At 36.5% G+C, this 24,797-nt stretch overlaps 1 protein-coding gene across 11 annotated transcripts in view; it reads left to right on the forward strand.

Annotated features, from left to right (window-relative positions):
* ZMYND8 (zinc finger MYND-type containing 8) overlaps positions 1 to 23,143 on the forward strand; it is a 59,105-nt gene extending 35,962 nt beyond the window's left edge. For 7 of the 11 annotated variants that reach the window (XM_080557575.1, XM_080557569.1, XM_080557572.1 and 4 more), the window contains 11 exons: positions 2,194 to 2,334; positions 7,533 to 7,685; positions 8,491 to 8,994; positions 11,247 to 11,621; positions 13,722 to 13,912; positions 14,807 to 14,887; positions 15,928 to 16,006; positions 16,442 to 16,681; positions 16,847 to 17,004; positions 18,436 to 18,525; positions 21,687 to 23,143. In XM_080557575.1, the coding sequence (XP_080413701.1) occupies positions 2,194 to 2,334; positions 7,533 to 7,685; positions 8,491 to 8,994; positions 11,247 to 11,621; positions 13,722 to 13,912; positions 14,807 to 14,887; positions 15,928 to 16,006; positions 16,442 to 16,681; positions 16,847 to 17,004; positions 18,436 to 18,525; positions 21,687 to 21,788 (2,114 nt within the window). In that variant the 3' untranslated portion in view covers positions 21,789 to 23,143. Of the gene's footprint in view, positions 1 to 2,193; positions 2,335 to 7,532; positions 7,686 to 8,490; positions 8,995 to 11,246; positions 11,622 to 13,721; positions 13,913 to 14,806; positions 14,888 to 15,927; positions 16,007 to 16,441; positions 16,682 to 16,846; positions 17,005 to 17,328 lie in introns of all 11 variants that reach the window. The other 4 variants (XR_013939860.1, XR_013939861.1, XM_080557577.1 and 1 more) reach the window with 4 other exon arrangements.
* The last annotated feature ends 1,654 nt before the right edge of the window (positions 23,144 to 24,797 follow it).

A 24,797-nucleotide genomic window follows, 5' to 3' on the forward strand; every position in this document is an offset into this window, starting at 1 on the left:
TTGGGTACACGTTATCTTGTGATGGGATCCTGTACATCTTATGAAAGTGAAGATAAAGTAACTCTGATGAGTTTAAGTGTATGAAAAGATATGGACATTTCAATAGACAATAACATATCAAAAGAAATAATTCATTTTATAGATCAGTTATCATGTATATGTGTTTGTACATCTTTCACACACGAGGTGTAGCTTACAGGTACTGCTTTCTGTCTTAAGATGTAGAGTTTTAATTATACCACACTATTATTTCTTCATAATAGTGGCAATAATTACGGGAAATCACATTAAAGCTGTTTTATCAGATAAAGATAATAGATGACGACAGATGTTCTCCTATTACTCAGGATTCCTGGTTATCATAGTATTTCTTGGGATTTTTTTAAAGTTTTCCTCGCAACTTACAGATCCTGTTTTACAGTGCGCAGAAATACCAGATTTGACTTAACAGCTGGCAACTGGCCTTGGATGATCTTTGAAGGTTTCTTCCAGCTGAACTGTTCTGTTATGTCTTAGTCTATTCTAAAGTAGTATAGTCACTTTCCCACCTGGCATTTCTACCAGTATATTATTACAAATGCCAATTTTTGTAATATTTACTTCATGTATAAACTTAGATGACCTATTACTGGAACCTGTGTGTTTTGATTAAAATGTAAATGAAATTACTTGTTTGCTGTAAAGGAAAAAAAATCCTAGTAGTAGGACTGCACTATCCTTAAACAGGAATGTTTTTATTTGTATGCCACTCATAGGGATGTTTCCTTTGCATCTTTTGAGTGATGGAGTGATGTGAAGGAAATAACTTGGAATGATATCCTGGGCTGTATCAAAAGAAGTGCAGGTAGCAGGTCGAGGGAGGGGGTCCTTCCCCTCCACTCCACATCGGCAGCGCTGCGTTCAGCTCTGGGGCCCCCAGCACAAGAAGGACATGGAGCTGTTGGAGCATGTCCGGAGGAGGCCAAGAGGATGGTCAGGGGGCTGGAGCAGCTCTGCTGTGAAGATGGGCTGAGAGAGCTGGGGGTGTTCAGCCTGGAGAAGAGAAGGCTCCAGGGAGACCTTAGGCCTTCCAATGCCTAAGGGGGGCTATGGGAAAGATGAGGAGAGACTTTATAAGGCACTACAGTGATAGGACAAGGAATAACTGTTTTAAACTGAAAGAGGGTAGATTTAGATTAGATATAAGAAACAAATCTTTTACTATGAGTATGGTGAGGCCCTGGCAAAGGCTGCCCAGAGAAGCTGTGGATGCTCCATCCCTGGAAGTGTTCGAGGCCAGGCTGGATGGGGCTTTGGGCAACCTGGGCTGGTGGGAGGTGTCCCTGCCCATGGCAGGGGGTTGGAACTAGGTGATCTTTAATGTCCCTTCCAACCCAAACCATTCTATGATTCTATGAAAGAGTTCCTGAAACAGCAGATATCACTACCTTTTAGGAATGTGAAAAAATATATAGACAGTCTTTTAGGCACTGGGGAACACAGATTGTTCAGCAGTGAGTTTAGAATGACAGCTTCAGAGCATTAAGCAGAGATTTAATGGACAACTCTTGCTGACAGGAGTTAGACTTTCTTTTCAGGTAATGGCCTACAGATGTTTCCCTTTCTAGACAGATTGGGTGTTTCCAGAAGTTTGTTTTTGAAACATGACTTTGCATACATTTTGAAGGATCAGAGCACAGAATTTTGCCAAACTGTGTTAGAATATCCTAGTACCTTATCTATGAGATTTCATCAGTAATCTCCAACTGCACTAAATTTAGTATGATTTGTGTTTTTAATTCTCTACTAATATATCTAGACAATGGGCTAGTTTTATTTTTTTGAAGTGTTTACCTGCGTACATGCAATTAAATAGATAGCAGTTCAGTGTCAGAGTTTGTTTACATTTAAAATAACTAAATCTCGAAAGCTAGAAACTTCACTGAAAACTGAGTTGTTTTGAGGGTAAACATTCATTTGGCCTGAATAGAATTAATAGCTATAGTAACATGATTTTCCTTACAGCTTCTTTTTTATTAAACTAAAGCATAAGAGACAGTTGTAAGTTACAGTGGAGTTATAACATGATGTTGAAATTATTAAACAAAAATCCTTTCCCTTCTTTTGAAGGTTTAAAAGCTGTTTTGTCCCAGTGAATATGGCTTTATTGTGATTATTTTTAAATCTTTCTTTATTAATTTTGTACTTTTTCAGCTTCTCCAGCACCAACAAGAGCAGGTCAAGCAGGGAGCTTGTCAGGCAGTCCCAAACCCTTCTCTCCTCAAGCGTCAACGCCAATTTCTGCTAAGCAAGAAAGAACTTCTACTCCGGGAAGCATTCTGAATCTTAATCTTGGTTAGTCTTGACCTTCGAAAGTCTAATTCTGTTACAGCTGAGTAAATTACAGTGGTGTTAATGTGAGAAAATACGAACAAACTTGATTCTATGTAGCTTTAAATGAACAAAGGGCTTTACATGTGGCACTTGTATAATTGTTTCATCAAATAAGCTGTTCTTTTTTGTTTTATAAATGGAATTAAAGTTTCTGTTATCATTTCTTCGTTTTGATGGAAGGAAGTAGTTGAGATCATTTTTGGCTAACCTGTACAAATGAATGTTACTAAACAGTAGGTAAGTTTCTAAAGCTTGTAATTACATGAATATTGCCATTCTTCACCCCTCAGTCTCTTGTGTGAGCTGCTGGTAAAGTTTTCCTGTGTTTTTTAGGGTTCAGGATTTATTAGGGTTTCTCTTTTGCTACCTTCATGTCACCTCTTCGCTAGCCATCCACATCTAGGAAGATAGATGGAGGAAAGGAATTAGCAGACATCTTGAAAATCCCTAAATTTTAGATTCTGGAATTTTGAAAGATGAAGTAGGAAAGTACTACTTCGGTAAAATAGTTCCGAAAGCCAGAGAGACATAAATCAGTTTCTTCAGTCATGCTTTGACCAAGAGTATTCTGCTTCAGTTCTGGCCACTTTTTTCATCCCCATGATATTACATGGAGAGACAGGATTCTTCCTCTTGGTCTTTGCCAAATACTTCAGGAAGGCTTGATCACAGCAAGCAGAATTTGAAATGCTTCAAATTCCAGTGAGCTAAATGTAATTGTAGATACAAGCTTATAGTGTACTTTTTAGTGTGAATCTATCTGTGTGGACATAACCATTACTTTTGCTGCACTGCAGCTGTTTGTTGTCGTATCTGAAAAAAAAATATGCATTTGGGAAAAAAATGTTAAGAAACATTTTTGTACTGAAATTGTTTGAGCCACAGGTAGGAGACGTTAGTTGGAGCTTAGAGTATTTTGAATACATAGGGTGGAACTGAAAATCTGTTGTTGTTGTCCACAAGCAATACCATAAAAGAACAGCTAGTATACTTTTAGGTAGAATATCAAATATTTCTTCAGCTTTAGGGGAATTTCCTTTGCTATATATGCTGTTTGGTGCTAGGCATGGAAAGGGCACTTCTTCATTTGTTCGTGTCAGCTATACCTGATATGGCTTCATCTGGGAATCCCGTGGCTTTCAGATAAGATTAATTGTGTGAAAAGGGATTCTTTGAAAAAACAAAAGTGAAAGTACGGAAAACAGAAACTTGTACCTTAAGCAGCCAGCTTAAGGGCTGTGTGATCATCCTACAGCAATATTTCAGCAATAAGGAAAGGCAAATATTGGAAATGAGCCATCAGTTCTTCCTGGTAGACTGGCTAAAGGGAAAAGTGCAGGTGTGAATGATCAAGCTGTACACAGATTGCTTGGAAAAATGTGCTAATTCCAGGTTTATATATATACACGCCTGTCCTTGTGTAATAGAGTCAGAAAAGATGGAATAAAACTTGGACCCAATAAGGAGTTAAATTTTTCAGATGGGTGATGAGAAAAACTTACTTGTTTTCTTTTTACTAATACCTCAGAATTAATGAGACTAATTGGAAAAACAGATCTTCTCAGTGAGACCTCCTTCTGGGCTAGATAAGTTTGGATTGTGACACTTCTTCCATATTAAGATACAGAGTTCGCTGGGTAGATATTATAGTGTTTCTTGTCCTGCCATGTAGTGATGGTAACTTTGTATTTATCAAATCCTAGAGCAAAGCTTTCTATAATTTTTTTCTTTTATTTATATACATACTATATACATATATATCGCAAAATTAAAAAAAATCAACACTCAAATTCTTTCAGTGAAAATGAAAAAGCTTTGTGAGTGCTGATTTCTTTTGAAATTCTATCCTTATCATGCCTGAAAGGAAACTGCAGGTCTTGAAAGCTAACTGTAAACAAAACACCTTATTGTAAAACCATAAGATGTAAGCTGGCAATGCTCCAGTAAAATCATGATTCCAAACTACACTAAGGAAAAGGAGTAAGTCCCATACTTCATTTCTGACACAAAGTTATTTAATCTGTCCTTGGAAATTGATGAGGGAAATTCCACATTATTCCTGGTTAAACTTTTTGATAGTTTCATCACTCTTTCAACCTCACATGAATATCCAATCTAAATAATGTTTGCTGGAAATACAGCACACTCTTCTTGTCTGTTCCTGACCATGGAGAACAATGATCGCTTTCAACTTTTAGGGCTTTAAGGAGAAAGGCTGTTAATATTTTTTTCATGTTTCATCTCTCCAGAGTGAGTTTTCCCCCTTACATAATATTTTCTAAATTGATTTTCTCTCTCTCCTGTGAACCATCTCTTGTTTGCATGCATTTTTTTCCCTGTGTGTTTGTATTTATTTTTAAGTGCTCCAAATGGAATGTTGTGTTACAATTCATGTTTTGCGTAACTCAGTGAACCAGTCTTTAATTCAGAAAGTGTTAGGAAGAGTTTCTTATGACATTTCTGATGTATCACTTCTCCAGTAGCATCACATTGAGTCATATTTACTATACAGCAGTCAGCTTTTTTTTTTCCTCTATTCTTCTTTAGCCAGATACTCCTCATTTTATAAATGGGTCTTTGACACCTCCCCCTCTTCTTAAGTGCAGAGTGCAGAATAACATTTAAGTTCTCAGCACTTACAGAGCTGTAGCTTAATAGCAATTAGAACTATTAATTCAGCTTCTTTGTTTCAGAAACACTCTGCAGTTTAAAAACATTTTGAACTGTGACCCCTTTCCTAAAAAAGGCAGCCTTCATTTCTGTCATCTATGGATAAATTACTGTCATCACAGTAATTAAGGAAAATGTTGACTAGAAATGAGTTTTAGAATAGAGTGTTTTGATGTTTGAGGTGAAGTACCCTCCTATAACAACGCGCCTACCTGGTGATAATGAGATCTCCTTCCCTTCATTTGCTTCTGGGAATGTCAAAATAAGAGTGAAGCTCCGAAGTTGTTATTTTTCACAAGTGCTGTCTACCATATGTCCAGTTAATTCCTTTTTTTAGGAGGATGTATGGATTAGTTCAAAATCTGCTAGGGACTTAAACACTAATTAAACAGTGCATTTTTTGTAGCTTGATAGGGAAAATAGTTTTTTTGTGTTCCTTTGCTATAGTATCATATCGTTCCACTCCATGAAAGCAACTCAGTGATAGGACATCCTTTTAGTATTGAGATAATGTCTCCCTTGCATATTCATACAGCATGTAAGAACAAAACATGAGACTGAAGGGTGTTACTCTGCTGTTATCTACAATAGCAATAGGGGAAAAAAAACCACCTGTTTCTTTCATAAGCACTGGAGCTAGATGCCGTATTTGTTTTGTCATTGTAGATGACATCCATTCAAAGCTCTTCTGTGTGATGAAGTATCTTGAATTGCAGTTTCGGAAAATTAACAGTATTTCTTTCATCACAGAAAAATTAACTTTTACAAATAGCTTGTCTTTCCAACCTAAAAATCATTGCAACTGTAATTTGTATGTTTGCAAAGAGCTACCTGTCATCAGTTAAGATGGAAGTTAGGCTGAAACCTCATTTTTATTTCAGCCCCTCTGGGGTAGATTATGGAAAGCCAGAGGAGTTTAATTAAGCTGTGACTTGTGATTGTGATTTTATTTAACTTCTTTGGTAGTCTGCTTTTTGTCATTCACTTTCTGTCCCACTTTTTTGTAGTGGTGACAAAAAAAAAAGACTGTTTAATGAGATATTTTTGGCTGTGAAGACCTTCAATGAAATTCTCTACTAAGCACGAAATAGCTGTTACTGCTGTGGAATTAGAGTGGATTGGATTTAACTAACTTTCAGTTAGCTAAAGAGCATTGTGGGGGGAAAAATAGTCTGTTATTTCCTTCATCGTGCTACGTATGGAACCTAAATTTCCATAGTTCTTTGCTGTCACTGGGTAACTGTGAGAAAAAATATCTGTGTTTTACTGAATTTAGATGGAAAACATTTTGTGAAGGAAAAGAGATTCAAGGTAATCATTTCCATGTTGATACTTGAAGGATAAAAAATGTGTGATTATACCTCAAAAGACTTCACAGAAGTTGACAGTAATTTTATTAATTTACTAATCTGTTTTGTTCAGGCTTTTTTATTCATGTGCTCTTTTTGAATTGTGTTTTTTTAGCTTAAATCTCACAGATCATGTTTGGGATAAGGGGATTTTCATCTGCCTTTCTTTCTGCAGTGAAGCCCCAAACAAAAGTCTGTGTTCTCTTACTGGCAGAAAAAAATATTAAGACAGTACTAGATTACCAGATACCTTTGGTTCACACTGCAATAATTTACTGTAATTCCTATGTGAAATATTTTCCAAAGTTACAAACTGGTATACTGTATATCATGCAGAAAGTTATCTTCCTGAATTGAAATTAATTTCAAGGCCATCTCTTACAAAAAGTTAAGGTCAGTTTTTATCAGTCTATAAACGTACAGGAAGAAGAAACCTAGTTCTAATACAAGGAGCAAATTTTTCAAAAGCACTTAAACAACTTACTTAGGGCCTTTGTTATTTTCAAAATTTACACTGAAAGTGATGGAGTTTGTGGTGTGTTTGGTCTTCCGCAGTATGAAAATGCAACATGAGGACTGTGAAATTCAATATTACTTTTAGGATCATTTCACTGGGGCTAGAAAAGATGACTGTGCATTAGATTATTTAGTCTGAATTTGTGTATGCTATAATGCGTGTGTATATATATATATATATATATATATATATAATAATCCAAGGTGATCCAATATATTGCCTGTATATTTGGCTTGTGGGATTGCAGCACATAAATCATGTCTACAAGGATAATTATTATTTAATTTTCTCTGTGAAAATATACTAATAGTAAAAAACAATAGCTTACTAGAACTGCTGTCGGACAATTTAATGAATGATAATTTGTTGATAATTTAACATTGATGGAAAAGAACATCCGTATAATTTATGCATGCAGTTTGCACGTGAAATATGTAGCATCAGAGAGGAAGAATCCGTTATTTTTAGTGGAGTCATTTTAGAATTACTGTTTAGCCTGTAGTTATAAAAGAAATGAAATATGTTTCAGGGTGTGTTGTTACTCCGTAAAATTTGTCTTACATGGATAATGAACTTTTTTCTTTTTGCAAAATATTTTTCTTAGATCCTTTTTCTTTTTCTAGATCGTAGCAAAGCTGAGATGGATCTGAAAGAGTTGAGTGAGTCAGTCCAACAGCAGTCCACCCCTGTGCCACTCATTTCACCAAAACGACAGATACGTAGTAGGTTCCAGCTTAATCTTGACAAGACAATAGAGAGTTGTAAAGCACAACTTGGTGAGTATACCGCTTGAGGAAACTCAGGAGTTTAAAAAAAGTTTTCAAATAGTAAAACTTTAAATATTTTATGCATTAACACAAGAGTAAGAGGGTATTCGAGCTCTTAAACACCAATAGAATACATTGAACTAGTTTAACTTAAAATACAGTGAGACCTTACATTTCAGATTTTTGCCAAAAATCTTTCATCTTTTAATCTGTTTTTGAACTATTCTGTTGAAGATAGTATAGCAGAATTAAAGTCTTTCTATTTGCTTCGTAAATTGAAAAATTGAAGAACTGTACCTAACTCAGGTTAGCTGCACAAATTGTTATATCCAGTCATACAGGAGCTGTTAAAAATATAAGCACAGTCTAACAGTTAATTGAAGATTTTCTAGGCACTAGAGAATTGCAGATTCTTCTCACAAAAATTACGCAGTCTAAAACTGATTCTGGTAACATGTGCGGAAGTAACTAATCAGGTGAACAGTGCTACTAATTTTAAGGTGGTTTATTGTGGATACTAATTATTCCTTTTCATATTTGTCAGCATTGGTCCAACATTGAACAAAGCTACAACTTGCAGGTAGTGGGGGAAAAATAGTGAAAGGAGGGCTGTTGAGTCAAATAAAAATAATTGGAATATGTGGAAGGTAATTCTTATACATTTTGATATTGAGATAGGGAGGTGCTTATAGCTTAAGGACTGACAGTTAGAGTAATGGTATTTATATACCTCGTTCTACTGAGGGAATTTTTTTTTCGGTAATGCCAGTCAGTCTGATATCAGCATGGAATGTACTTTCCTCCCCACAATTAGGAATAAATGAAATATCTGAAGCTGTTTATACTGCAGTAGAACACAGTGACTCTGAAGATTCTGAAAAATCTGACACCAGTGACAGTGAATATAGTGATGAGGATCAGAAATCAAAGAATGATCAAGAAGATGGAGAGGATAAGGAAGGTACAAGGAGCGACAAAGAATCATTGAGCTTGAAAAAAAAACCTAAGCCCCCAGCACAGAATGAAGACAAGGAGGAGCTTAAAAGCACAAGTCCAGAAGTGGAGAAAACAGATGACCCAGTCAAAGAAAAGGCAATTACCGACACTGAGAAAGAATTTTCTGAAAAGGGAAAAAGTTTGCAACATCCTGCAAAAGAAAAACTGAAAGGTAAAGATGAGACAGACTCTCCAACCGTGCATCTAGGACTGGACTCTGATTCTGAGAGTGAACTTGTCATCGATCTTGGAGATGATCATTGTGGGCGTGAAGGACGGAAAAACAAGAAAGAATCTAAAGAACCTCCTCCTAAACAAGATGGTAGGATGAAATTCTCTTTTTCTTTTTTCTTTACTGTAGGGCTGTTGTTGAAGTCGGAACTGTTAGCTCTATTTTTGCATTAAGATGCTAAAAATATCCGTACTAAAACAATTTTTATGAATGATTTTTCATTCTATATGTCTATGAAAGAAGGTTTTCAGTCCCCATTATAATTTCTGGTTTAAATAAGAAGACTTCCATTGAGTTTCCTTTCAGCAACATAGAACTATGAATATACATAACATTTGGTCCGTCACAAATTTAGAATTTTTTTTTTGGTATGTTAATGAGTTCCAGCTGAAACTACGTTTCTATAGACATCCCAAAATCACAGCAGTAGAATTAGCTGGAATTTTTCAGACATACAAATTTCATAAGGTCCCATTAAAATCAATTCTTTAAAGGGAGTAGAAACTTCTTTTTGCATTTGGAGGGTGTAAAAGAGATCTCTAGACCTTTAGGGAAGGGAGTTTGTCAGTTTTCTTAGTGTTTTGGTCATGTGAGAGAGAATGGTACTTCTCTAGCCACTGGATTTTGAAAATAAAGTAATATGTTTCAGGTGAGCTGAGGGACAGTAAATGAGTTATTCAACAAGTGGTAAGTTGTCAGTAAGAGAGGACAGTGGTAAATCATGAGAACTAATACAACACTGCTGATTCAAGCCGAACTCTACACCTGGTAACTCATGTCTAGCAAGTGATGCCATTTTTCTTATATAAATGCAAGTTAAATTTAAAAGAAGTTAACTCTGATATTTTTGCTGATTTCAGAATTGTGTTGGACACAACACAAAGTGATATTCAGATTTATTTACTTGATCTGGAAGGATTTTCTCAGCTTCAGTGGTTCAGTGATGAGGGAGTGCTGAGTAGACAGAGCAAAGCCTGACTATATATTGCCCTGCTCATTGACTGTGTATAGGTCCTGAATGAATATCGTAATTCAAATGTGGATAATTTCTCCTCACATTCCTTCTGACTGAATGAGGATTTCATATGTTTAGTGTTATCGTACATATTATTCGTTGGAGCTAAGGAATTCCTGTTTTTTTTTTTCCTTTGACATGACAAGCTCAGGTAAAAATGCACTATTATGTTTCAGCTTTTGACCATTTTTTACAGTATCTATTTAAGAACTTCTGTTTAAGGTCCATATGTAAACAGTTGTACATTGCCAATGCAACTTATGAAAAGATACCAGATGGTTTTAGATACCAATTGTTTGCTGATTTGGTTGTCTGAAAGTTATTTGTCTTCTACCATTTGTCAGAAGAGGACTTATTAAAGTAACATCAGTTATAGCAAAAAAGTGTGTGTAAGAACATCCACGCATTTAGCCCACCAGCCACCTCAGTGAAGAGATTTTTTTGATAAATCCTAACGTTTCCCTGTCAAGGTGCATAGCAAGAGAATGGGATCTGCTATGTGGAACAATCAGCTGTAAACTCTGGGATGACAGGTTTAAGTGGTAATCCAGAAAATGTCTAACAAATGCAAACCTCTCTTTCTTCTAGAGAGATCGAGCTGCTTTTCTGGGTTTTGTACTTCTTGTTTTGTTTTTGTCAACAGCTGGTGCTTCTCAATTGCCACCAACTTCAACTAGACTGAAATGAGTTTACTTGTAGAATATCAGTATGGGACAACTGAGTCATCAGAAGCAGACGGAATGGGTTATGAAAGGCCTGACTAACCCGATCTCCTCCTATGAGAAGATGATTTCCCTCAGTAGATGAGGGAAAGGCTGTGGATGTTGTTTATCTGGATTTTAGTAAAGCATTTGACACTGCTTCCCTCAGTATTCTCCAGGAAAAACTGGCTGCTCGGGGCTTGGAGAGGTGCACAGTTTGCTGGATGAAGAACTGCCTGGGTGGATGGGCTCAAAGAGGCCTAGGGAATGGAGTTCAGTCCAGTTGGTGGCTGGTCACCAGTGGTGTCCCCCAGGGCTCAGTCTTGGGGCCGGGTGGTCAGGCATTGGAATAGGCTGCCCAGGGAAGTGGTGGAGTCCCCATCCCTGGAGGTATTTAAGAGACATGGATGTGGCACTAAGGGACATGGGATTTGGTAGGTCAGGCTGACAGTTGGACTTGGTGGTCTTGAAGTTCTTTTCCAACCTAGGTGATTCTATAACTACCTTTCGAGGAAAATAATTCAAAGTAGTCTGGAAGGTGCATATGACTCTTTCAAAAATTAGCTGTAAAATTATGGGTCAGATTTGCTGGCGAAAAGCTGACATTAAATTTAATGTTTGTTTAGTTGTAGGTAAAACTCCACCTTCTTCCAGTGCAAGCACCCAGCCTCTACCAGAAACTCCTGTTCTTACCCGCTCTGCATCCCAGACTCCACCAGCTGGTGTGACAGCAACTACCAGTGCTACTTCTACAGTTAGTGCTCCATCTGCAGCCACTGGAAGCCCTGTGAAAAAGCAGAGACCTCTACTGCCTAAGGAAACAGCCCCTGCTGTGCAGCGAGTAGTGTGGAATTCTTCAAATAAATTTCAGACATCTTCTCAAAAATGGCACATGCAGAAGGTGCAGAGACAGCAGCAACAGCAGCAGAACCAGCAGTCTCAGTCACAGCAACCTCAGTCCTCTCAAGGCACAAGATACCAGACAAGACAAGCAGTTAAAGGTATACACTTTCTAACTCAATGTGCCCATGATGCCATAATTCCCCAGTAGTGATCTCAGTGCTCCAACGCTGCCTAACCAGGAATTCTTCTGTATAAACAAAATCTCAAAGTCTGATTCTACTCTAAGTGACTTTAAAATACAACAACTTACTCACCATACCTGCTCTTTCTGGTGTGTATTTAGAGACATGTCTCCGTATTTGAATGACAAAACATTTGTGTATGTATCTGTAAAATATTTTTGCCATTCTTAGCTGTCACAGATTTGAGAGAGTAAACAGAATTATTTTCTGGATTAAGTGATAAAATCATCAACTCTATTCCAGTTGCACAATTACCACCACTATCTCAGTATCTACAAACTGATCTTATTTTATCTGTCAAGAAGCTGATTTGTACAGGTTTTTTTCATACAGTAATTTGTTAACAATGAAATTACCCAGGCTGCATTTGTCTTTGAAATCCCTGTTGACGGGAAGAATCAACTCTTAACAGGACTCTGATTCCAGTTCACTGAGCAAACAGTCTGGCATGTTACAGTGTTTTCACAACTGTTTTCTTACCATCCCTTTGCCAGAGGTTTCTGTAATAGTAAGCACATGGTCATGTGAGTTAGCACCTCAACTACTTCAGTTCAAAGAACAGCAGCTTTATGCAAATCTAGCTTTATTTGTAGTTTCAAATTAATCAACTGAACTATTTTCAGGTGTGCTAGATACATGCAGATATATTCTCCATTCTGCTAATGCTACCAACAAGCCAGTAATTTCTTACAGAAGAGAGGCTTACGTATCAGGGGACACATACAAACATTTACCAGAGTGACATTTCTCTGCTCCCAAACTGTTTTTGTGACTCATTGAAGAAGTGATGAAGAAGTGTTATTTTTCTGCTTATAGACTGCACAAATTTGGTACAGAAATATTCAGTGAGAGAAATAAATGGGAAATTTGGTGTTTTATTTTTAATAGTCATGCCTTAGTATGAGCTTAATAATATGGACTAAACTTTCAGTGTTCAGCCCATGAGTGTGTTTTATCAACATACTATTGAGTGCGTCATAGCTATGTTCAGTCTTAAGTATTATACGCTAGAAATATCACATGAAAACATTCTAAAATATACAGCTTTTTGTACATACTGAAATGACATAAAAATAGTGCATAGGGATAATTTGAAGAACTATCATATTTCAGTAATTTGTGTTTTGAAGATATCAGCAACTGAGACATCTTTATAATGTGAATCGTTAAAAACGATCTTAAAGGAGTTGTCTAAAAAAATTAAGGCAGGTAAGTCACTAGGGATGTAAAGGTGAAAGGTATTTGCTCTTATTTTTGAATTACCAACTGCTTTAAAATTATTTGAAATATTGAGCAAGGATGAGAAAGCTTTTCCTGTTTGAGTTAACTCAAGACTCTCTTCCTGTTTAATTCTCTGAAGAAATTCTTTGCTTTAATGAGTTAATCTCATGTTGCATTCCTTGCTCTGCACCCAGCCAAAGGCTGAGCTTGAGCTGGATGTATGTATATTAAAGACATCACAGCTCAAAACTAATAATAATTAGTAGAATTAGTAAAAAAATAAAAAAATAAAAAAATGCAAATAACACCAGGAAGTGAGACTAAAACAGACCGTCTTCAACAGTAGCTCACTAAACCTTGTTAGAAAACAAAAAATGAAAAAACTTCATTAGTATGTTTCCAAATGGTGACAAATGAAAACATCAAAGACTAAGTTATGGTTATACATATGGTATTAGTTGGGAGTTCTCCAAATTGAGAGGTTAGGAAATGGGATGGGGAAGTACCCAAATGGGAGGAATATGGATCTAAGGGAGACTTTTGCATTGGCCAGTCTAAACTTGTAAGATTTGAAGTTGTTTGCTACATTACCTTTAAGCCTTGTTAATAATGTATCAGTTCAGTGACTGGGCACTGTATAATCTGTTGATTAAATAGCACCATTGTATAAATAAGACAAATCTTGGAAATGGTTAGGTGCATGTATTTAATGGACATTAAAATTAGAAAAAGTTTGCCTATTCATTTTCATAATTGTTTGTGACTGATGATCTGCTGTACGTTTTCTTTCCATAGCTGTGCAGCAGAAAGAGATCACCCAGAGCACTTCCACATCAACTATAACCTTGGTTACAAGTACTCAACCGATTTCTATGGTTACAAGTTCTGGATCTGCAAATACACTTTCTTCCTCAGTTAATACAGACTTGCCAATTGCAACAGCTTCAGCTGATGTGGCTGCAGATATTGCTAAATATACTAGCAAAGTAAGTTCTTGAATAAGATTTTCTTTAAGTTTTGTCGTGAAATGAACTTTCAAATTTCTAAAATTTTAAACTGTGAAATAAAAACTTTATTGTGAAATTAATAATTGTTAAGTTATCATATGTTGTATACTCATTCTGCTGGGTAGAAACAGCTAGACTTTGATGAGAGTGCTGAACCATCATTGTGGAACTGGCTGAATGCTGCCATTCTAAGCCAGAGTGTATGTACGATATGCTCTGGCTGTCCAGGTACTTTAGACTCTTTGGCTCTCATATTCCCCATTGCTTCTTTTGGTTACACTCTGTTGAGTTTTGGCCTATTCTTGGTATTTCCTTATAAAGGCGTAGATAGCTCCACAGCATCATATTTACAGTAAACATTAATGTTTCATTATCTGTATTTAGTAACACATACACAAAAATGTAGCTTTGTTTTAAAACACAAGCATTAAAAGCATAAGAATTAATCTTGACTATCAACTTTCAGTGTTCTCACTTGACCGTATGGTCTTGGTAGGATTGTCAGTAGTAAGCAATGTCAGTAGGTGCCTTTTTTTCCTCTTTTTTCTTTTTTTTTGATTTTTTTTTAATTTGTCTTTTCCCCCAAACTCAGTTAAATTTTTTGTTTGTAACTGACTTCAGTGGCAATGTCTTGGTAATTAGAAGGTCAAGCTCTTCACCAATTCAGGACAATTAAAAAAATCAGACTCCTGATGAAAAATGTCGTCTTCTACCTTCTAAAATAGTCCTTTAAAAGTAGATCCGGGTAAACATATATGCAGATATGTGACATTGATAGTAATAGAACTTCATATTAGAGTGGTTGAAATGAAAGGTAAGCTGGTATCTATTAAAAATGTATATCAAAGATTTTTTTTGATTTTTGTCTTTCAGATGATGGATGCCATCAAAGGAACAATGACTGAAATTTATAATGATCTTTCAAAAAATACCACTGGAAGTACAATAGCTGAGGTTAGTGTAAGATTAAAAAAAAAAAAAACACTGCTTCTATTTAACTTTGAAAGTTGTGAAAATAAATAACTTTATTTCACATGGTATAAAAATACCATGTAACCATATAGTACTGTGTAGCTATTCCTATAATACATTATATGTGAGTGCTATCTAGAGATCATAATTTTTGTGCTGTTATAGAAGTAATGATTAGTGTGGTAGAGAAAAACACAGAAAAAATATCAGGTGGGCTCTATAAGATAAGCAGAAAGATCCTTAAAGGTATTTTGTCTAGCTTCTGTTGAGGATTTCTTTGTATCACCTTGTTTAAAACAGAACTGAAGTTCTTTTTTTTAAATTTCAACATTTTTTTGTCAACTTCTTAAAGCAAAAAGATGCCTATCAGAAGATTTTAATTTACTTGTAGTGCGGTAGTTTATTCCAGTTATTTCATTATGACCATCAATTTAATACTTTAAAAAAAATGCTGTCCATATTATCATACAGTGTTTACTACTCTTTAAAGAGTTTTCTTTAAACTTGGCAAAAGTAGATTGAACAGTGTAAACTATGAATGAATGCGAACAAGAGAAAGTTCAGAGTTAAGTGTGTAATGTTTTGTTTGCTTGTTTTAAGCAAAATAAGGAAGTTGAAGTTTTGAGCAACAATATTTGTATTCCCAATCCATAGTGAATGAAAAACTTGCTTTCCTAAGTCTGGTCTCATTAAAATAAATAAGTAAATCAAATGGCACACCAATAAATACAAGCAAAACTGAGGAACAGATTTTTGATTCTGATTAGAGAAATTAGAGACTCAACTAATTTTAGGTGGAAGTCCAAATTTAATAAAAGTGCTTTTTGTTTTCAAACAATCCTGCACTTTTTATGGTAGGAAAATCTAGCAAGCAAATAGAATACTTTCCTCTTGTTAATAAAAAGGAGCCTTAATGTAAGTGATGATCAAGCTCTTTGTTACGGGCATGTTTTTCTGTATAATAGTTATGTATTCACTGCACCCTGTTTATTACTACTACATATTAACTTTTTAATATTTAGATTCGGCGTTTGAGGATTGAGATAGAAAAACTTCAATGGTTACATCAACAGGAACTCTCAGAAATGAAGCATAATCTAGGTATGAAAGTGACAGTTCAAAATGTTGTGTCTATCTTTTGTCCCAAATAGAAAAATTTAAATGCTAGAAGTATACATTGTCTTCATCATATGATACTACAAATTAGCCATGTCAAGGACAGAATACCTTATAGAATGTGCTGTGTTGGTCAGTGGATACCGTTTCAATCCATACACAAAGTACTTTTGTCTATGCATAGTAAATAACAGGTGTTCAGTCCTCTGAGACAAATTTAGGCCACAGAGAGCTTTTGATAGGACAGAAAAATTGTTTTTTTAATGCATCATTGGATAATCCCTCTTCAAGAGATATTTTATGCTGATTACTTCATAGTAATGAAGTAGGAAGCTGGCAAATGTTGCTCCAATTTTTCAAGAAGGGTCTTGCTGTTGGAGGGGGGAACAGAAAATTCATCTTTATTTGTATTTTGATTAGAACTGACAATGGCTGAAATGCGTCAGAGTCTGGAACAAGAAAGAGATCGTTTGATTGCTGAGGTGAAGAAGCAGCTGGAAATGGAAAAGCAGCAAGCAGTGGATGAAACTAAGAAGAAGCAGTGGTGTGCCAACTGCAAGAAAGAGGCCATCTTTTATTGCTGTTGGAATACTAGCTACTGCGACTATCCCTGCCAACAAGCTCACTGGCCTGAGCATATGAAATCTTGCACACAGTCAGGTAATCTTACTCTGGGTTGCATGCTTCGTAGCTGAGGGAGTTAGGGTGGGTGTAATACACAATGACTCAGTATTCCTCATTTACATGGGTGCAGATGTGCCTGTGAAGAGTGATTGTGGACCGTCACACATGAGTAGTGGCTATTCTTTTCTTCTTTTCCTTTAGCTACTGCAACACAGCAAGAAACTGATACTGAAATTAGCACAGAAACATTAAATAAATCATCACAGCCCAGTTCAAGTGTGCAGCCTACACCCACAGAAACAGCCAGCACCCCCAAGGAGAAGGAAGTTTCAGCTGATAAAAGCAAAGAGAGTGTTACAGTGAGTATCATTATGGTCACTTCAAACTAAAATAGCATGTAAGATTCCTCTGAAACCTACCCCTAAAGGCTTCCCTGGATCATCCAGGAATTTGTAACCATTTGCGTATTTCAAACAGTGTGATCTGGGGAGTAAGACAGGGAGTTTTGGTTTGTTTGTTTGTTGTTATTGTGTTGTTTTTTTTCCCTTCATCTTGGCAAAAAATCTCCTTCTGTCCTCTGGGAACACCCTTTCCCCTTCACTCATTCCCAATAAAACCTTGTGTTGGCTTGACTCATCCTTCCAGCCAAGGGGGACTGGACCTCTTTCTCTCTCTCTCTCCAGGACCCATCAGTGTAGCTTCTGGTCTGGATCTTTCGATACAAGTTGCCTTCTGATAAGCAATACTGACTGCAGCACTTCCAAGCCCTTCTTGCCTGGGGGTTCAGAGGCCAAGCTCAAGACCTGCATTCAAATCAACTTACTTTATCACAACAGACTGCCACTAGGGTACCACAATGTTCCATAACACTGATACAACAGTTCACCTGGATCTACAGTTAACGGAGCAGTGTGCAGTTACGAAATCCTCCATAGCATCTACTCTGATAGTATTCAGTAGGCAAGGATGAGCAAATGCTCTAATAAAAGGGACTTAACATTGCATATATAGAAAATGTTTATAGAGAAGATTTTGCTTTATAGGTAGGACTTGACTATTAGCAATTTCAGCACCGTTTTTCTTCTGCCCTTGCAAGATTTATTAAATGAAAAATTTTATGGGGGGGGCTGATCCTTCAAACCCTTACACATGATCCCCTACATCCGTAGGAGCCTTGTTGTATTTTAAAATATTAAAAGCAAACTAATTTTGTAGTATTGTGATTCCAGCATGATGTCTCATTGAGATAGTCCTCTAGAATTGGGAAGCATAGTAAACTAGAGAGCTGTGTTCATTTCTTGACACTTTTGCTACTACTGTCTGATGTTAGATCTTTGGGCTTGACATGTCATCTAAGGGATTAACTTGGGAAACATTTAAAGAGGGGAAAAAGGATGTGCTGTTCCACCTGAATTCTTTGGGGAAGTTAGTTGAACTTTGACTCAGTTGAAGTTCGTATGTATTGTCTGTGGCAGCACAACCTTTGAATTACTGGAGAAATACGGGATGGGATTACCTAAAACTTTTGCCAGGGAATATTCCAGTTATACTAATCTGGAATTGCTTTCACATAGGTGTTCTACCTGAAACATCATGCTGTATACATTGATCATGTTCATAAGTTGAATTTTGTTTTATTAACAAAGAAGTAACCTGTGAATTCATTAAGATACAAATTTTTAACACGAACAAAACATCCAACATAAATTTCATATTATAATAATAATGACTAGGTGGAATTTATGTAAAAGCTGAGACTTTTACTGAGGTTACCTGTGCTGTCTCTGCAGATAGCAACAGGTGTGACAAGCAACCAGCCTATAAAACTGGTCCAGGTACCGCAGACCACCACCTATATTCCAACTACTCAACCCACAATTGTAAGTACAATATAATCATTTAAAGTCTGCAGTAGTACTGTTCCTGGCATTAAAATTGCTCAGTATTTCTGGGGGGTTGTCTCCGTATGCTGTTCTATCAAGATATGAATTCACTGGTGTAGTCTCAACTTGCAGTGCAAAATGTCCTATTTTGCTGTGCAACATTCCACCCTATCATTTCATCCATTGATTATTACAAAGATTGAGAAGCTCTCAGTAAGAACAGCTAAGGCACTGAGGACAGTCAGACTTCCATTTTTCCTTATTGTGTTAGTTATTTGTCCGTTTCATGTATATACTTGAAAACAACATCAATGTAAATATATAGAATTCATTTAAAATATCTTTTTGTCTATGGTATCCTAAAGAGATTTAATGAATTCTGAGCTATGCTTGATATTCCTGTGATATCTCAGTAACTCTGGAAAAAAAATATGCATTCAGCAGTAGTGTATCTCCCATGCAGTATTGCACATTAGCGTTATGAAATTACGAGAAATAGCATTGCGTTCAGACCTGTTTTTTTCCACTGAAAACTTTACCAAGGACACTTGAATACCCTAGTATCAGTCACCGGAGATGGGACAGAAGTGAGTTTGCTTTTTTTGGATTTTGCACACCATACTATCACATTCTTTCAACTCGTGGTGTTCTGCGGTGTTCACTTCAGAGTCAGCACGGCAGCTGAGCTGACGTTCTTACCAAAAGAGAAATGCTGATACTGCACTGGTAACTGAACTGCATGCCTTGTCTCAGTGGGGGGTTCAGCTGAGAAGCCCATGTTTGGGTAACTTCAGTTCATTTTCTGCCTGAAGTTAGATAATTTAAATTCATTTTCATCCTGTGACTGTGAGGCCTGATTTGCTAAGTTTTCTCTCTGTCTTTCTCTCTCTCTGTGTTCACACAGACATGCATGCACCTTCCCCCGCCAGCTGCAGCATACCACGCCTGTGTGCATTGGAATACATGCACCTCCACACATACACGCGGTGTTTCATAGCCGTCATACTCCACACACAAAATGTATCGCATATAGTGGCTGTCATGACTTGTCACATTCCTAAGCATTTTTACTCAACTCATTTCGTCTCAACTGAGAGCACTGTGCACCTTTGCAGGATTGGCATGAAGTTACTTGGACTGAATTCCCATAACAAGGTTTTGTGTGTTTTAAAGTCAAATAGGAAACATCGGTGAAGTTAGGTTCTTTTGTGAATAGCTGAGAGGTTCTAAAATCATAGAGTGGTTTCGTGTAATATTCAGAAAAATGGCAGTTACCTTCATCAGTTTTCTGTAAAACAAAGTGTATTGAGTTATGTAAAGCATAAGTGGAACATCTGAAAGGTTTCAACCTTTATTTCTGCATGTTTAAAACTTTGTACACGTATATGCATTAGTCTTGCACAGCTACAGACACCTCTGTATTCTAACAATTGCACGTGCAATTTAAATAATTTTAAACCTTAGTGCATGTTTAATATGTATACAAAATGTACATATGTGAAAAGCTGGCAGAGGTGGAGAATTTACCTCTCAGGGAATGATCCTAACACATTTAAGGAGTCTTGCACATTCCATATCCCGTTCACTCTAATAACTGAAACTTTTTTTTTTCATTTGTGTAAGTGTGTATATTTAAAAGACAACTGTGGCAACCTTAACGTCCCCGCCTATAGCACTATCAGTGACTTACACAATGGCTTCCTTAGGGTTCAATTTGCACTTTGTTTCCAAGTAGGAACTTCTCCCCTCTGAACAACTTCCAGTATATCTTCTGGGTACCATTTCCACTGAACTCTCTTTACACATCTGAAATCATTGTAAAATGACAACAATCTTGAATTTATTTAGAAAATTGGTTTCATTTTGGTTTTTATTCTTTCTGCAGTTAAATATTGTAAAAATTTGAATTCATCATCTTTGCATTCCAGGGAATGGAATGAGTAGGCTTCTGGAAGGCATAGACTTTGTCACAAAGGAGCTGATAAACACTCTAGGTTGTAATCCATCTCAGTAGGGATATTCACAACCTTTGGTGAATACCATCAAGACACTAATGTGATTTCTTAAAACAATGTGGGGAGACATTGGGCTTCAGTGAACTTGTATTTCTTCTTCCATGTTCTCTCTGGAACTTTACACTAACAGTAAGGGGAAGACCTGGGCATCCCTTTCAGATATCTCAAATTCTCACTTCTTGTTTCTTCCGCTAAATATTGTGAACTGAAATGGATGCATTTGTTTGATCACCAGTTATCCATCACTGGAATTGTATCAAAACATACTTGCAATTTGTATGTTACAGACATTTCTAAACTTTCTCACGTTTTTGTAGGAAAGTTAAGATACAGGCTTAAGATTCAATAAATCGTTTTCCAGATCTTCCAGAGTGATGTGACCGTTTCCAGATTGTTTAACATTCTTGTGCCTTTGTCTCTGCATCTGTAGAATCAATTACCACCCATGGAGATGTCCTGAAACTTCATTTATTAAGATTTATAAATCATGATCTGTATGATGGAAGTGAAAAATTTATTCTATATTAGTATTTTTACGGGGAGTATAAGACAGTTCCCAGTAATTCTGATGTTTTTGTTATCTATTTGTGTAAAAGTTAAGTACTTTTTTGTTTAAACGGATGTTCTTTGCTCTCTTCTGTGTAGACTGAATGCATGGAGGAGTTCCTTTTGGGAAAAAGAAAAAAAAAAGATTTAACTAATGTGTAACAGGAATATACTTATAAACAAGGGTATTTTTGTACTCCAGTTTGATTCATCAAAACTTTTTTTCAAATGACAAAGGATTTTCTTAGCCCTTTTTTGTCTCCCCATGTATTAATTTGGGGAAAATATGTAACTGGACGTAGTAACTTTGAAAACCTAATTCTCCTAGCATAGGCAGAGTGTGTACATTACCTATAGGAACAACTGTCCCTGTAATTATGAAGTAGTAATAATACAGTAAAAAACTCTTGGCTCTAGGAAAGTAATATACTACTTTCTGCCTTGGAATAAGGTAATATTGTGGTAATAAAGGTATTAATTCTTGCACAAAATTGGAACTTGTTCTGGATTTTCCCTGGAAAATAAATCTCTATTTCTGTGGTCATGTTAATATGACCTTTAACATAACAATATGTTTCTCTTGGTTTTAATTCACAGACCATTCCTGTAGTGGTAAGTCCTTCTGCTGGGACAGTAGCAATGAGAACTGGAGTTCAGTATGTTCAGACCACAATGCCAGTCCAAGTACGAAGAGTCTAACTGCTAACAAGAAGTCCATACAATTGTTGGAAAAAATAAATCTAATAGAGATGTGAAAAATAAACACAGTTCTTTGGATTAACCTCAAAGGTTCAGACTTTAGCTTTGTATATGTGTACAAAGCATTAACTACACTACATTAATGTAAAGCATTAGCGCTGGCTTAGAAAAGCTGAGGACAGGTAAGATCCATGTTAAATCTATGCTTCTTTTGTAAATAATGTACAATTTGTGGATGTCATTAAAGTTAGAGTACCATCTCCTTTTTATATTTGTATTGACTTTAACTTATAAAGAGTGTTTGAAGTTGGAAAAGAAAGGTTTAAAATAGCCTTATCACAAGCTAACACTGAAAACTGGTCTCAGAAAATTGCAGTTATGCATCAAATAATATAATCAGGAGAATCTGAACAACTTGATTTGCATTGGGATTGAAAATAATTTCTGCACTTTGAAACTCTTGTAGAATTTCTTGTTGAGCAACCAAATGACGAAGGGTATCTTTTTTTCTGTTAATTGTATTAGGCGAATTACAACATTTCCAATCTGTGGACCTGAAATACATATTTACATTGCTTTTTACAGTGACCAGACTGTTAAAATTGTTTACAAGAGACAAGTTAAAATTTCAGCCTAATATCAGGAAAGTTCGAAAGTGTAATACCAGCTGGTTGGTGGCATTATTTCTTATCGCTAATATCAAAGATGAGAGGGGGTTTTGGTTTTCCTGTGCTTCACAGTTCAGTTTTATTTTCTTCTTCCTCTTCTTTCTTTTTAATCCTCTAAAAAGGATTTTGAAAAGCTTTTCAAATGGAACAAGAGCTAGGTGTGGAGAAAAACATGGATCAGGAAACATGGGCAAAGGACTTTTGATGCTGGGCCAGAGCATGTATTATTTATATGATGGAATTTATGTTTTTATGTAAGCATGAAACAGTACAGTATGAGAGAAAGTAACCCATGAAAATGCTGTCTGTTACACTTATACTGTAGTACCATTTTGTATGTTGTGTAAAACGAAAGCATTGAACAAAGCAAAGGTGATGTATGTATATGAGAAAATTAATTGTATGATATCATTCCAGTACATTCTGTTGTACATTTTAGTCATGTTGATTTCTCCCATTGTTTATAAAAGAATGCGGTTTGTACAGTCTCCAGCTAGTACCCATATTAGAGGGAAAAAAGTATTAGAAGAAAAAAGCGAGAACAGAATTATTCGTGAATTGCAGTTGTGTCAAAAATAGCCTAGCTGGCCTTATTTGTGAAGCATAATTGCTTTTAGCATATGGAAGTATTTTTTCACATTTTCTTTGTATAAAATTTGTATTAAACTTAAATATCTTTTTTGAAAATTGTGTTTCTTTGTGACTAAGACAGGTGACACGCGATATGCTTTGGGTTTCTCCAATTTTTCAAGAAACTTCACACTTTTTTATTAAACAGTTTTAGAAAAATGTTTTGTGTTCCTGAATTTCCAGTTCCATTCAGTCTGGATGAATGCTCGTTTCTGCACAGTCTCCAGATCATAGCTAATTTTGCTTATGTTGGGATTTTCTGCCTCAGAAATGTGGGACCTTTGAATCCAAGCCTGTCAGATTTGAGAAAAAACAAAGCAGTGTTGGCAGTCTGTAAGTAACAAGCCACGTATGTATAAAACTCACTAGCATCTCATTTTAATAGCAGCTAAGGTCCAGTGCTTGTTGTGTAACATTTATTCGTCTGTTGCATTGGGGTTGGACACAAAGGATTGATACGCATAGCTCGTTAGGTATGTTTGTGAGTTGAGGTGGGGACTTCCATGACAAGTCCTGCTGTAGTCCTCTGCCAGGGCATGAACTAGAGCAAGACTGCTACGTGCCTCTGTTAAAAGAACCAGAGGGAGCTGAAATAGCTCATTATAAAATCTTACTACGACTATTCTTTTAAAGTTCCTACTCCTGTAGGTATTTTGTTACCTGCATTTATAAAATCAAACAATGTTCCCAGTGCTCCCGTTTAAAGAAAAGCACAAATCTTGCAAGCTTGAAATGATGTTTTGGCCTGCCCCATGTAGTTTGAATGTTGGATTAATAATGTTGGAATCTCTGAAGCCTCTGTTTCAGTGATCATCGTTATGATTTATTTTTATTTTAATGGGCATTTCTTTTTTCCCTAAGAGATGCTTTCTTTCCTCATATGGGATAATAGGTGACAAAATCCCAGTGAGGACTTGTTATCAGGCCAGGGTGTCAAGGTGTTATCTCAGATGTTCTGGTGACTAGTGTCCTCCCCCCATTTTAGCTGGTTATGGGATGAAGTTCAGTTTTCTGAAGATTTTATCTAAAGTGAGGGAAGAACACATCTCTGGCTTGGACATACCAGAGGAGATGACATTGATGTGATACGAATTTAAAAGATTGGCTGTAACTTTATTTAATATAAATTCAAATGCCATGACTGGGCTTAAGCTGCATTTATCCCTTGTGTATAGAGTACCTCCTACCCTATGGAGTGTCTCTCTTACTTAGGAGCCAAGCTTGGGAAAGATTAGTGGGCTGGGTCTGCAACTTTAACTTTTCTGACTGTTTATCTGTTGCAGAACCTGACTCAGTCCTGGCCTGAAGACAGCCAGACTCCTTAGTTTGGAGTCTGGAGGGGCTGCCCTTGGGTTGTCTGGCTGCAGAGGGCAATGCCAGTGATTAGGTGTTGAGTTGCTGGGGGCAAGGAGTAGTGTAAATAATGGGAAGCCTTTTTGGCCATATACCATTTTGGGACAACTTGTCTTCACTGTTCAGCTACAGGCAATGGATATGCCTCAGGTTTTCCATTTTGTATTATAACCTACTAGGAGGCGTGGGCATATTACTACTGATTCCTCTACTTTTGTGGAGAAAACTAACTTTTCTTAGTTTGAACTTAGAAGTCTCTATACTCTGTTCTTGCATTATCTCTTGGGCCTTCAGCTGGAGGAAGAGATGGACACTGGTGTTCCTTATCTGGGCCAGTCATCTCCAAAGCTTTACCAAG

This window comes from Anser brachyrhynchus (assembly GCF_964034855.1).
Source record: "Anser brachyrhynchus genome assembly, chromosome: 16".
Taxonomy (NCBI): Eukaryota; Metazoa; Chordata; class Aves; order Anseriformes; family Anatidae; genus Anser; species Anser brachyrhynchus.